This window comes from Eimeria acervulina, genomic scaffold, assembly GCF_000499425.1.
Source record: "Eimeria acervulina Houghton genomic scaffold, Eah_scaff177, whole genome shotgun sequence".
In the NCBI taxonomy this organism is placed as follows: Eukaryota; Apicomplexa; class Conoidasida; order Eucoccidiorida; family Eimeriidae; genus Eimeria; species Eimeria acervulina.
The window spans coordinates 27,501-40,337 of NW_013550121.1; the positions used below are offsets into that span (position 1 = coordinate 27,501).

The 12,837-nt window shown below is 52.0% G+C and overlaps 3 protein-coding genes across 3 annotated transcripts in view; 1 reads left to right on the forward strand and 2 right to left on the reverse strand.

Moving 5' to 3' along the window:
- Positions 1-1,503, reverse strand: part of EAH_00023260 (hypothetical protein, conserved) — a gene marked incomplete at both ends in the record, with an annotated part of 13,691 nt that extends 12,188 nt beyond the window's left edge. Inside the window, 4 exons of the mRNA XM_013396855.1 lie at positions 1-458; positions 629-823; positions 1,012-1,133; positions 1,366-1,503. The exon at positions 1-458 is cut by the window's left edge and continues 40 nt beyond it. Of these exons, the coding sequence (XP_013252309.1) occupies positions 1-458; positions 629-823; positions 1,012-1,133; positions 1,366-1,503 (913 nt within the window). The remainder of the gene's footprint in view (positions 459-628; positions 824-1,011; positions 1,134-1,365) is intronic.
- Positions 1,504-4,514: 3,011 nt separating this feature from the next.
- EAH_00023270 (hypothetical protein, conserved) lies at positions 4,515-7,358 on the reverse strand (the record flags this gene model as incomplete). Its single annotated transcript, XM_013396856.1, has 5 exons — positions 4,515-4,615; positions 5,150-5,284; positions 5,808-6,078; positions 6,292-6,954; positions 7,308-7,358. The coding sequence occupies 5 exons, from the start codon at positions 7,356-7,358 to the stop codon at positions 4,515-4,517; spliced, it is 1,221 nt and encodes a 406-aa protein (XP_013252310.1).
- Positions 7,359-7,796: 438 nt separating this feature from the next.
- On the forward strand, positions 7,797-11,732 carry EAH_00023280 (ATP-dependent RNA helicase, putative; the record flags this gene model as incomplete). The annotated part of the gene is made up of 4 exons (XM_013396857.1): positions 7,797-7,980; positions 8,226-10,606; positions 10,982-11,108; positions 11,530-11,732. 4 exons carry the CDS (start codon positions 7,797-7,799, stop codon positions 11,730-11,732), a joined length of 2,895 nt encoding a protein of 964 aa, XP_013252311.1.
- Positions 11,733-12,837: the final 1,105 nt, after the last annotated feature.

Here is a 12,837-nt window from a genome sequence, read left to right on the forward strand (position 1 = left end):
CCCTTTTTTGCTTCAGCCGTTTCCTTTCGTTATGCTGCTGCTCCATGAGGTGTACGTACACCGGAGATGGGGCGCTACAGGAGATGCAGCAGCACTTGCAGCTGGCATCTACAACACACCTGCTGCTGCTGCTGCCGCTGCTGGTGTTGCTGTTGCTGCTGCCGATGCTGCTGCTGCTGCTGCTGCATGCAGGCCATTGGCCCAGCCGCAGGTTGAGGTGTACAGAATAAAGAAGGGCCCCCTGAGATATTGCGCAAGGCCTGGGGCGCCCTGTAGACCCCGAAGACAGCTGTATCACAGCAATGCTGCTGCTGCTGCTGCTGCTGTTGCTGGTGTTGCTGCTGGGGTTATTATTCTGTTGCTGCTGCTGTTGCTTGTGCTGCTGCAGCTGCTGTTGAAGTGCTTCAGTTATGTCAATGGCCTCAACCCCATCTCTCGCGGAGCGCGCAGCGGATCGCCTGCCAAACAAAGAGAGCAGCAGCAGCAGCAGCAACAACAGCAAGAGCATAAGCAGCAGCTGCTGTTGCAGTCGCTGTAGCGGCAACAGCAGCAGCCGTAGCAGTACCAGAGGCAGCAGCCGCAGCAGCAGCAGCTGCTGCTGCTCTGTCGGGTTTAGGGCTTAGCGGACATATCAGGATCGTCACTAAGGACTATCCATGGTGATGGGGCTTGCTGCAGCAGCTGCTGCAGCTGCTGCTGCAGCTGCTGCTGCTGCAGCAGGACAGTAGGAGAGCTGCGCGGAGAAGGAAAGGGGACCGAAGGGACTCCCACGAGGAGACAGCCGAAGAACATCGGCAGAAACGTCAGCTCATGCGAAATGCTTCTGTAACAGCAGCAGCAACAGCAGCAGCAACAGCAGCAGCAGCAGTCGCGCAGCAACAACAGCACCAGGAAAGATTGCAGAACCGAACAGAGAGGCAGCAAGAGCTGAACATTCTGCTGCTGTTGCAGCAGCAACAGCAGGGAATTTAGCAGCAGCAACAGCAGAAGCAGCAGAATGACCCGACTTACAGAACAACTGCTGTCTCTTGCGGCTGCTGCTGTCTTTGCTGCAGCAGGTGCTGCAGCACTGCTGCAGCAGCAATTGCTTCGTCCCTAAAAGCAGCAAATGTTCGCTGCTCCGCCACCTCAGCCTGCCCCACATAATAGACCACAACTGCAGTGGCCGCTTCAGCAGCAGCAGCAGCAGCAGCAACAGCAGTAGCAGCAACAGCAGCAACAACAAAACCAACAGAGACACCGCTGCTGCTGTTGCCAGGCACCCCTCCTGCGTTGTATTTCGCCCTCTACTCTCCTGTTTGCGATTTTCAAAAAGGTCCCAGACGCTAAACCCTAAACCCTAAACCCTAAACCCTTGCGGCACACCTCATTGTTGAGGAGAGATACTGCTATCACCTTGGGGGCTGTTGCAGCCCAAAGCTGAAGCTGCTGCTTCCAAGGAGAGCCCCCATAAGCAGCAAATAGTTTTGCTGCTGCTGCTGTACACTCTACGCCTTCCTCCATCTTCGGAACGCCAAACCCTAAACCCTAATCCCTAAACCCTAAACCCTAAACCCTAATAGACCCTTGGGAAGGACTACCCGAAGGGTTTTTCGGAGTTTAAAAGGGTATTTATTAGTTTAATAATTTATTAATTTATAATTTTATATTTTTAAAACGAAACAGAGCTTCGTGAATAATTTAAAGAAAAAGTTAAACGAGGGAGAAAGGCTAGGGCTAGGCAATAGATAGACACGAGCTGCAACTCTAAGAACAAATATCTTTTCTTTAGTTTTATTGCGTTTGTTGCTAAGTGTTAATCCCTTTAAAAATTAATAAAAAAGATATTTCACAAAAAAATCGCCATTTCAAATGCCCAATCAACCCTAAACCCTAAACCCTAAACCCTAAACCCTAAACCCTAAAGGCTCCCCATCATGTGAGGTCACTTATTGGGTTTTGTCTTCAAAGGGTGTATTCATATGCAGATTGAACTATAAAAATATAAATTAAAATAAAAACAAATATAAGTATCAATAAATTGTTTTCTTTGTTAGGGTTTTCATCTGCTATAACTGAGCTTTTAGCATATCAACAAGGCAGATGATATGTTATATATACTCTATAAAAAATTGTGTGGGTGTAAGCATTAATATTTATATATATAGGATATAGAATCGGTATTAGGGTTTATGTCAAGGGTTTAGAGGTTATATTAAAGGCCTAGGGTTTATTTCAAGGGATTAGGGTTTATCTTGAGGGCTTATTAGAGGGGTTTGAGTTATTTCGAGGGTTTAGGGTTTAGGGTTTAGTGTGCTCGTGTGGGGTTATCTCATAAAATAAGCTCAAGATGAGAACATTCAACGTTGCTGTCTTCAGGGTTTAGGGGTTTTCTATGGTTTCTTGTTAGGGTTTAGTGTTGTTAGGGTTTTACAGTTGCTAGGGTTTAGGGTCTCTACCAACTAGGGTTTAGCTATTCTGCGGTTCGATGTTCTTACGGATTGCAGTACTTAGGGTTTAGGGTTTCTGGGGGTCGGGGTTGCTAGGGTTTAGCATTGCTAGGGTTTAGGCTCTTTAGCTTCTAGGGTTTAGGGCTTTGCTGCCCTCCACAAGCCGCACTCTTACACACCCAACAGCAGCAGCAGCAACACCTGCTGCTGCTCGCTGGATTATTGCTTCAGCAGCAGGAACTGGAGCTGCAGCTGCAGTTGCTGCTGCTGCTGCTGCTTGAGGTGCAGTTTCTCAGCTGAAGCCTCTCTGTAAACCCTAAACCCTAAACCCTAATCCCTAAACTCTAGGAGGGGAAGAACAGCTCAGCTATCGTTTCTGCACCCGCGCTGTTAATGTTAATAATACCTTTTGCTGCTGCTGCTACTACTGCTACTATTGCTGCTCCTGCTGCTGCTGCTCCTGCTACTGTTCCTGCTGTATGTAGCTGCTGCTGCAGCAGCAGCTGCTGCTCTTGCCTCTCGAGTTGCTGCTGAACGTGTGTGTATATTCATTTGGGTTTACGTTGGCCCTGAAAAGACCCAAAGAACTGCCGCTACCGTTCATACATATCATCAACTCTGCATGCAACAACGCATGCACGCAAACCCTGCATGCAACAACGCATGCATGCATGCATGCAACGTTCGCATGCATGCATGCAACAACGCATGCATGCATGCAACGCACGCATGCAAACCCTGCATGCATGCGTGCATGCATGCAAGTTGGGTCTGTGCTGCAACCGGTACAGATATGAAGTGCATGAGTAAAGCGTATAGCGAGTAATACGGAGATATACACATAATATATACAATATATACAATATATAATAGATAATATAATATATATTATATATTATTATCCATATATAATATATATTTTATAAAGGTTTCACACCACTTGCATGCACATAGACATACGTGCATTGGCGGCAATCGTTTTAAAAACTTGTGTTTATATATGCAATTCATGTATTAATTAATATATATATATATTTATATATATATATATACATAACAACATAAATAATATATATTATATATATTTTATATAAACACAAATACAAACATCATCTGTAGGCGCATGCACCTTGTGCATGCAGCAGAGCAGCAGCAAGCACCTGCCCTACTCTGCTGCATGCATGCAGGCGTTGTTGTACGTACACCTCAGCAGAACTGCATGCATGCATGCATGCATGCATGCAGTTAACAGTTTCTGCATGCGCCAAACCTTCCTCCTCTGCACCTCCGGGGCCTTCGATACGAAGAATAAAAGTTGGTGTGGTGTTGCTGCATCTGCTGCAGCAGCAGCAATTTGCTGCTGCTGCAACAGGAAGCTAACGCCCCACACAACACAACAAAGGTATTCTTTTCGCAGCACCCGTCTCCTGCTGCATCTACCGCTGCAGCAGCAGCAGCAGCTGTTGCTGCTGCTGCTCCTGCTGCGGCAGGAAGCTAAGAAGACGAGCATTTCTAATGCTGCATGCAGAGCAAGCCCCAGAACCGCGTGCCTTCATGAGCACATCATTAGCACCACCTCTTCTGCTGTCCATCTGTTGCTGCTGCTGCTGCTGCTGCATTAGCTGCTGCTGTTGTTGCTGCTGCTGCTGTGCGAAGGACGGAGAAATGCATTTGCTGCGACTGCAGCAAGAATTTCTCTCATCCTGCATGCACGCATACTGCATGCAGCATTTTGTAAAGCTGCTGCTACACCAAACCTATATACATATAAGGACCGCAGCAGCAGCTGCTGCTGCTGCTGCTGCACGCAATCTGCTGCTGCTGCTGCTGTTGTTTGCTGCTGCTGCAGCTACCGATATGAATTTACGCTGAGGCCACATAAGCAACCTAACGAGCTGCTGACACCAAATTTGCTGTTCGCCGCTTCTGCATGCAATTCTCTGCTGCTGCTTCTGCATGCAATCTGCTGCTGCTGCTGCTGCTGCTGCTGCTACTTCTGCTGCTGTTTCTGCATGCACTTTTCTTTGTGCATGCAGTCCACCACTGCTGTTTTTGCTGCTTCTTTTTTTTCCTCTGCAGTACCGTTTAGGAATCTGCTGCTGCTTCCGCTTTTGCTGCTTCCGCTGCTTTCGCTGCTGCTGCTGCTGCTGCTGCTGTTGTTGCAGCAGCAGCTAGGCGTTGGAGCACTGCAGCACCGGGCACTTTGCATGCGCTCTTGCATAGCTGCCGACAGAACCGAAAAATACTTTTCTTATTAACCAATGCCTCCGGCCACCCAGCAGCAAAACATCTGCGCGCAGCTGTCTTGACGCCTTGCACAGCAGGCTCCCCACAGATGTCTTTCGGGTGCTACCTGCAGCAAATAATAATAAATAATAATTAATAATAAATAAAAACTACCAACTAAAAATAAATATAATTGTGAATATACACCGGGCAGCAAGACGGATAGTAGTAATAATCAATTATCAACACGCGGAGGGGCAGCGACAGCAGCAGAAACAGTTGTAGTTGCAGCAGCAGCAGCAACAAATACTAGCAGTAGAAGCATATCAGCAAGTATTAGCAGCAGCAGCAGCATCAGTAGCAAATACTAGCAGCAGCAGCACTACCAGCAGCAGCAGCAAATACTAGCACTAGCAGTAGCAGCATTACCAGCAGCAGCAGCAAATACTAGCAGCAGCAGCAGCAAATACTAGCAGCAGCAGCAGCAGACTGACTGATGGGTACGGCGAGGCAGTATACGTGGAGGCCTTTAAGAGCGGATTCAGCAAGGTCCCTTAGCCGCTGCTGCACCTGCTGCTGCTGCTGTCGGTTGTATGCTCCTGCTGCTGAAGTAGCTGCGAGAATCATGCCTGCAAACAGCAGCAGCAAATACTAGCAGCAGCAACAGCATGAGGAAAAGCAGCAACTGCAGCAAACGCACCTCTTCAACGGCTGCAGCAGCTGCTGCAACAGAAACGCAGTCCTCGCAGCAGCAGCAGAAACAGCAACACCAGCAGCATGAGGAAGACAAACAGCAGCAGCAGAAGCATCAGCAGCAAACACACAGCAGCAGGGGCACAACCAAAAAGCGAGCAACAAAGAGCAGAAGCACCAGCAGCAGCAGCAACAGCTGCACCGAGAGCAGGCCCAAAAGGAGCCAGTGCAGCAGCAACAGCAGAAAGTGCAGCACCAACAGACACACGTGCAGCAGCAGCACGAGCAAGTGCAGCAGCAGCAGCAAGTGCACCAACGCCAGCACCATGCACAGCAGCAGCAAGTGCACCAACCCCAGTACCATGCGCAGCAGCAGCAAGTGCACCAACCCCAGCACCATGCGCAGCAGCAGCAAGTGCAGCAGCAGCAAGTGCAGCAGCAGCAGCAGCAGCAGCATACCAGGTACACGAACATATTTGGGGTCTCTGGCGAGCTCCCAGCAGGAAACCAACACAACAACATCTCCGCTTCGCAGCAAATGACGGCGGGCCCAGCGCAGCAGCCGCACTTGTCTGCTGCTGCTGCTGCACTCAAGGCCTATCATTACAATCCGCTGGCTGCTGCTGTTGCTTAGAGCTGCCAACTGCTGCTGCTGCTGCTGCTGCTGATGGTAATGATGATGCATCTCCGCCGTCTTCAGCGCCAGCTCCTTTACACACACAGGGTAATGCTGCAGCAGACAGACACACATAAAACAACATCTGCTGCTGCTGCTGCTCAATAGCTAGCTGCAGAAGACCTTGTCTTCCCCCCAGTAATGATTCCGTGCATGCAGCAGCAACAGCTGCAACTGCAGCAGCAGAAAAAATGCAGCAGCGGCATGAGAATATGCAGCAGAATAGCAGCAGCAGCAGCAGCAGCAGCACTTGCAGTGTCTGCACACCTCTTTTTCGGTTGTTTCTTTAAACGCTAGAAATTTTCCTTGCAGCAGCTGCGGATGCTCCGCTGTTATCTTCGCCAGCAAACCCAACAGCAGCCCATCAACGCTTGTTGTATCACAGCAGCTAAACAACTGCGCCAGCTGCTGCTGCTGCAGCAGTTGCTGCTGATGGCACTGAAGGTGATGCTCCGACCCACACATACATCCGTCAGCGAGGATCGATGAATCTGAATGGCAGCAAGGAGCAGCAGCAGCAGCAGCCGCTGCTGCTGCTGTTGCGGGGCATCCCCCTTCCTTCCAGGCGAGTGCAGTGTACGGACAGCCAGACAGAACTGCTGCTGCTGCTGCAGCGCAGCTGCTGCTGTCGACTGTCAAAGGCCAGCCCTTCTGTACATGCTTGTTGTTTGGTGCTGCCTCTGCTGCTGCAGCTGCTACTGCGCCGGCGCAGCTCTCCAATGAAGAGAAGCTGCTCTGATTAGCAGGGAGCACCGTAGAAGACAACGCAGTTTGCTGCGGCTCAGCACGACCCATCTCTTCAAGCAGCAGCAAGAGGTTCCCCAACTCGTTGAGTACGTGTGCTAGTGCTGCAGCAGCAGCAGCAGTAACAGCGACGGAAGCAGCAAAGGTAGCAGCAGCAGCAGCAGCAGCAGCAGCAGGCTCCTTAACCTGCGAGATATCAAGCACTCCTCTTAAAGGACACTATTATTCCACAAAACGCATCAGGAGCAACCGCTGCTGCTGCTGCTGCTGCCGAAGCTGAGGAGGCGTCGTTGCTGCTGGCGCTCCTCCTGCTGCGGCTGCTGCTGCTGCTGCTGCTGCTGCTACTGCCGGGCCCCTAATGGCCAACTAAAAAACCAAATAGACCCTATTCTGACTAAAGACGTCCCCCAGAAGATGCAATTCTGTTAGGAGGTGCTGCAGCCGGCTGTACGGCGCAGCAGCAGTTCCGCTGCAGCAGCAGCAGCAGCACCGTCTACAACAACGAGAGAATGCATTCAAAGGCCGCCTATGCAGCAAACCAGCAAACGCGTATAAACAAATTCTTTTTTATGAAGCCTCCCGTGCTGCATAAGATGCTTTCTGGCGGTGCTGCTGCTGCTCTCCTTGCTGCAGCTGCTGCTGCTGCTTCTGCTGCTGCGGCGGCTGCCCCAGGGGCTGAAGCGGGTGCAGCAACAGACCACTCTTAGCAGCAACAGCAGCTGCTGCAGCAGCATCACGTCTACCTGCTGCCTCTATAGAAAAACCGTCCGTGTGCTGCAGCAAATGCTAAGCAGCAGCATCAGAAGCTGTCTTTTCTGTCGCATTTCCCTTGTTTGCTGCTTTGCTGCAACAGCAGCGCCTGCTGCTGCTGCTCCTGCTGTCGGTGCTGCTGCTACTGTGTCGATGCAGCTCGGGGGGTGAAGGGTCCAGGGAGGTTCGCTGCTGCTGCAGCTCCTACCGTTGCTGCTGCTTTTACTGAAGCAAAACTTATACAAGCGCAGCAGCAAAGCATTGGCGTGTACGTTCAAATGCTGCAGCCGACAACACCGGGCGGCTCAGAGCGCAGTAACAGCAGCAGCAGCAGCAGCAAGAGCAACAGCAGCAGCAACAGCAGCAGCATCAAGGAAGCGATGGATCTCCGCTGCGTAGCGCCAGCAGCAGGATCTGCTGCTGCTGGGGGCTGTATTCTGCAGCAGCGGCACCAGCGACGCCGTCTCCCTTAGCTCACTGCAGCAGCAGCAGCAAGAGCAGCAGCAGCTGTTAGCAGCAGCAGCGGCTGTTAGCTGCTGCTGCTGCTGCTCTGATGACAATGGGTGGCCCGAAGCAGCAGCAACAAGCCACGCGCTTCCCGGGGCTGCTGCTGCTGGGGCGCCAACCACTCCTGCTGCTGCTGCTGCTGCTGCTGCTGCTGCACGTTGCAGGAGGGACTTGGGCATATGTCTTGCCGTCTGGTGTAGGTGGTGCTGCTGCTGCTGCTATTGGGGGCCCTTTGAAGCTGAATATGCAGCAGCAGCAGCAGCAGCGGGGGCGGCACAAGAGGAGACATCTCCCATCAGAGCAGGTGCGGCGGCAGGACATGCTGCTGTGGCAGCAGCAGCAGCAGCAGCTGCTGCGGCGACAGCTACGAGCAGCAGCAGGCAGCAGCAAAAGTTGCAGCAGTAATTCCTTTGAGGCTCAAGCACTGCAGCTGCTGCAGAATGGAGGCACCCGCAAGGTCCGCCGGCAGCAGCTGCAGCAACTGCAGCAGCAAACGCAGCAGCAACTGCAGCAGCAAACGCAGCAGCAACTGCAGAAGCATCTGCACCAGAAGCTGGAGCAGGAGCTGCAGCAGCAGCAGGAGGCCAGCGTGACTGGAGTAAAGCAGCAGCAGCAAGAGGGGAAGCGGCCGAAGCAGCGGAAGCAGCAGCAGCAGCAGCAGCAGCCAAACACTTCCTCAGGTAGGCACAGCTGTAGCTCCAGCGAGACAGGAGCTCGCAGCAGGCCGAAGCTGCAGCAACAGCTCGATGAGGAGAAAAGTGCTGCTGCTGCAGCAGCAGCAGCAGCAGCCGCAGCTGCCGCTGCAATGACTGCTGAAACAGCAGCAGGAAGGGAGCTGCGAGTGCTCTTCCCCGGGATCCTAGCCATACCGCAGCAGCAGCAGCAGCAGCAGCAGCAGCAGCAGATGCGAATCGATGGGGTTGTTGATTTAAACACTTTGCCGCATATCTCACCAGACGCATTCGGGCTGCCGCCGCAGCAGCAAGTGCAGCAGCAGCAGCAGCAGCAGCAAAAGGAGCAGCAGGGTTTGGAGCGCAGAGCTGAGCATGGCCCGGCGTCTACAGGTGTTGACAGCAGCAGCGGCGACAGCAGCAAGAGAACCAGGACCAGCAGCAGCAGCAGCAGCAGCAGCAAAGCAGATTCTATGCAGCTGCTTCATCCCTCCTTGAGGCGCGCGTTGCTGCTCAGCGGTATTCAGTGCTTATCTCCGTTGCAGCAGCGTTCTCTGTTGTGGCACCGGCAGCTGCAGCAGCAAGAGCAGCAGCAGCAGCAGCAGCAGCGGCAGCGTGGCAGCAGCGCGGATAGCGTGCTGCTGCTGCCGGGCCCCACAGGGAGCGGCAAGACGTTGGGGTATTTGCTGCCTCTCTTTCAGTATCTGCTTGCAGATGCAGAGCAGCAGCGGCAGCAACAGCAAGAGCAACAGCAGCAACGGAAGCAGCAGCAGCAGCATAAGCATCAGCTGCAGCAGCATCTCCAGCAGCAGCAGAAGCAGCAGCAGCAACCGGAGCAGCAAGAGCAGCAGCAGCAGCAGCAGCATGTTTGTGCTAGCTTGTCTCGTGTGCGTGGCGGTATTCGGGTGTTGCTGTTGGCCCCCAGTAGAGAAGTTGCTGCTCAGGTGTACAGACTCTGCTGCTACCTCAGCAGCCAGGTGCAGCAGCAGCAGCAGCTGCTGCTGCGGAGGCAGCAAGCAGCAGCAGAAGCTGCTGCTCTTCCTGCCGGAGCAGCAGCAGCAGCAGCATCTGTTGCTGCTGATGCTGCTCCTGCTGCTGGGGAGGGGTCTTGCTGCTGTGCTGCAGCAATCAGGCCCGCGCTGCTGATAGGTGGGGCGAACTCGGAGCAGCTGCTGCAGCGGCTGCGGCAGCAGAAAGCTAACCTACTCGTTGCCACGCCTGGGCGCCTGCTGCAGCTGCTGCGCCTCAAGTCTGCTCACCAGCAGCAGCAACAGCAGCAACAGCACCGGCAGCAGCAGCAGCAGCGGAAACGGCCCAAGGGGGTTGGCGCGCTGCAGCTTCATCACTTGGCGTTTGTTGTTGTTGATGAGGCGGATGCATTCTGCAGCAGCAGCAGCAACAGCAGCAGCAGCAGCAGCAAAAGCAGCAGCAAAAGCAGCAGCAAAAGCAGCAGCAAAAGCAGCAGCAACAGCGACAGCAGCAGCAACAGCGACAGCAGCATCAGGAGCAAGGATAAAGACCGTTTTGCTAATTTGATTGAGCTGCTGCAGCGCTGCTACAGCAGCAGCGGGGGAGGCTTAGGTTTGCTGCGGCTGCTGCTGGCTTCCGCTACACTCGGAGAGGCCCCCAAGGCGATTTTAGGGGCCCTAGGCAGGTCTGCTGCTGCTGATGCAGCAGCAGCAGCTGCTGCTGCTGCTGCTTCTGCTGCTGCTACAGTGAATGCGGAGGAGGGAACTGGAGCAGCAGCACCTGGAGCAGCAGCAGGAGCAGCAGCAGCTGCTGCTGCTCTTCCTAGTAACGTGCTGCACCTAGCATTGACGGGGCCGCACTGCAACAAAATAGGTTTGCTGCTGCTGCTGCTGCGGGGGGACCCCGTGAATAAGCGGTGCATAGTATTTTGTCGGTCGCCGGTGAGTATAAAGATTGAATAAAGAAATAAATTTATTATTTATTTGCTGCTGCTGCTGCAAATTAATAATATATAAAGAAGAGATAGCTCTTATTCATTTTGCTGCTGCTAATGCTTGCATCACGTGCATGCGGTTGGGGGTGGGTGGCGGCTGTTTGCTGCATGCATGCATGCATGCATGCATGCAGCTGCAGCAGTTTGTTGCATGCATTGTTGCATGCATGCATGCAGCTGTTTGTTTGTGTTGGGGCTGCAGCAGGCGGCCGTTTACCTGCAGCGCGCGTTGTCTGTTCGTTTGGGGGCTGAGAGATGTTTGCTGCTGCAAGGGGAAGATACAGGAAGCAGCCGGCGTGCTGCTGTTGCTGCTATGCACCAGCTTGCTGCTGCTCCGGCTTCTTCTTCTTCTGCTGCTGCTGCTGCTGTTCTCGTAGCTTCGGAGACAGCAGCAAGGGGACTCGATTTGCCCCTCCTCACCCACGCAATTAACTTTGACCTGCCAAAAGGTAATGCTGCTGCTGCTGCTGCTGTGCTTACACTGCTGCTGCTGCTGTACTTGCACTGCTGCTGCTGTGCTTGTTGCTGCTGCTATACCTCCACTACTGCTGTTGCTGCTTGTGCACAGCTGATTGCTGCTGCTTTGCTGCTTCTGCTCCTCTACTGCTGCTGCTGTGCTATTGCTGCTTGTGTTCTAGTGTTGCTGCTGTATTGAGCAGTAGCTGTGCTGCTGCTGCAGTGCTGATTTAGCTGCCATGCTGTTGCTGCTGCTGCTGCGGAGTTTCTGTTGCTAACTACATGCTGCTGCTGCGTCTGTGGGTGCTGTTGCTGCTGCTGCTTTCTTTCGCGAAAGGCCCGCTTCGTTTGCTGCTGATGCTTCCTAATGTTGCCTGTCTGCTGTTGCTGCTGCTGTTGCTGCTGCTGCTGCAGATGCTCTGTCTCTCTTACACCGCAGCGGACGGGTAGGGAGGGCCGGCAATCCAGGTTGTGTTGTCTCTCTCGCTGCTTCAGCAGCAGAACAGCAGCAGCTGCAGCAGCTGTATAAGCAGTTGAAGCAGCAGCAGCTGCTGCAGCAGCAGCTCCACCACTGTGTGCTGCACGAGGGAAAACTCTGGCGCATTGCAGATCGCTGAGATTTGCTGCTGCTGCTGCTGCTGCTGCTGCACTGTGAAGTTACACAGCCACAGCAGTCTGCTGCTGCTGCAACTCAGTGCTTTAATGCAGCAGCGCTCGCTGCAGCTTTTGCAGTAGTAATGACAGCAGTAGCAGCAGCAACAGCAACAGCAGCTGCTGCTGCTGCTGCAGCAAGAACAGATATGTCTCTCCAGTGTCTCTGTAGAGGGCCTCTCTGTTTTCTTGCGCCTTCTTTAGGCTTGGAAGTGAATACATTTTTTAATACAACATATTTATAGTATGTTTTATATATAATATAATAATATATAAATTATATTTTATTTATATAATAGATGTATATATTATATTTATGTATATAATAATATATATATATATATAATGTAGGGAGCGTACATTAATAGACACAATATATATTATTTATATAATATAGAGATATATATATTTGCTGCTGCAGCAGCAGCAAGGGTTTATAAGGGATATCCTTTAAAACTTTGCGTCAATTAACCAGATGCATGCAGCTGCTGCATCAAACATTTCATGCTATTGCTGCAGCAAAAGCATCTGCAGCTGTTGCTGCTGCTGCAGTTGCTGCAGGAGCAGCTGTTGGTGCTGCAGCTGTTAATACTGCAGCAGTTGTTGCTGCAGCTGTTGGTAATGCAGCACTTGCTGCAGCAGCTTTTGCTGCTGCAGCAATTGCTATTGCATGCGTTTTATGCTGTTTTGCTGCTTGTCTTGTGTTTTTTTCTCTCCAATACGAGGCGGGCCTCTAGGCGTGCTGCAGCAGCAGACAGCAGCAGCAGAGGCAGCAGCAGCAGCAGCAGCACAAGTAGCATCACTTCTTTCTTATGCAAGGCACTTCCCCTATCACTGGCTGTCCCTTTCAATGCCTCCGTGCTGCTGTCTTTGTGTATTTATTGCTGTCTTTGTTTATTTATTGCTGTCTTTGTTTATTTGTGGTTGTCTTTGTTTGTTTATTCTCTTTCTTTCTATCTCCTCTTTTTTGTGTTTCTTTGCTTGCATTCTTGCACCCAAATAATACAAATATATATATATATATATATATATTTATACATATATATATATATATATGTATATATATATGTA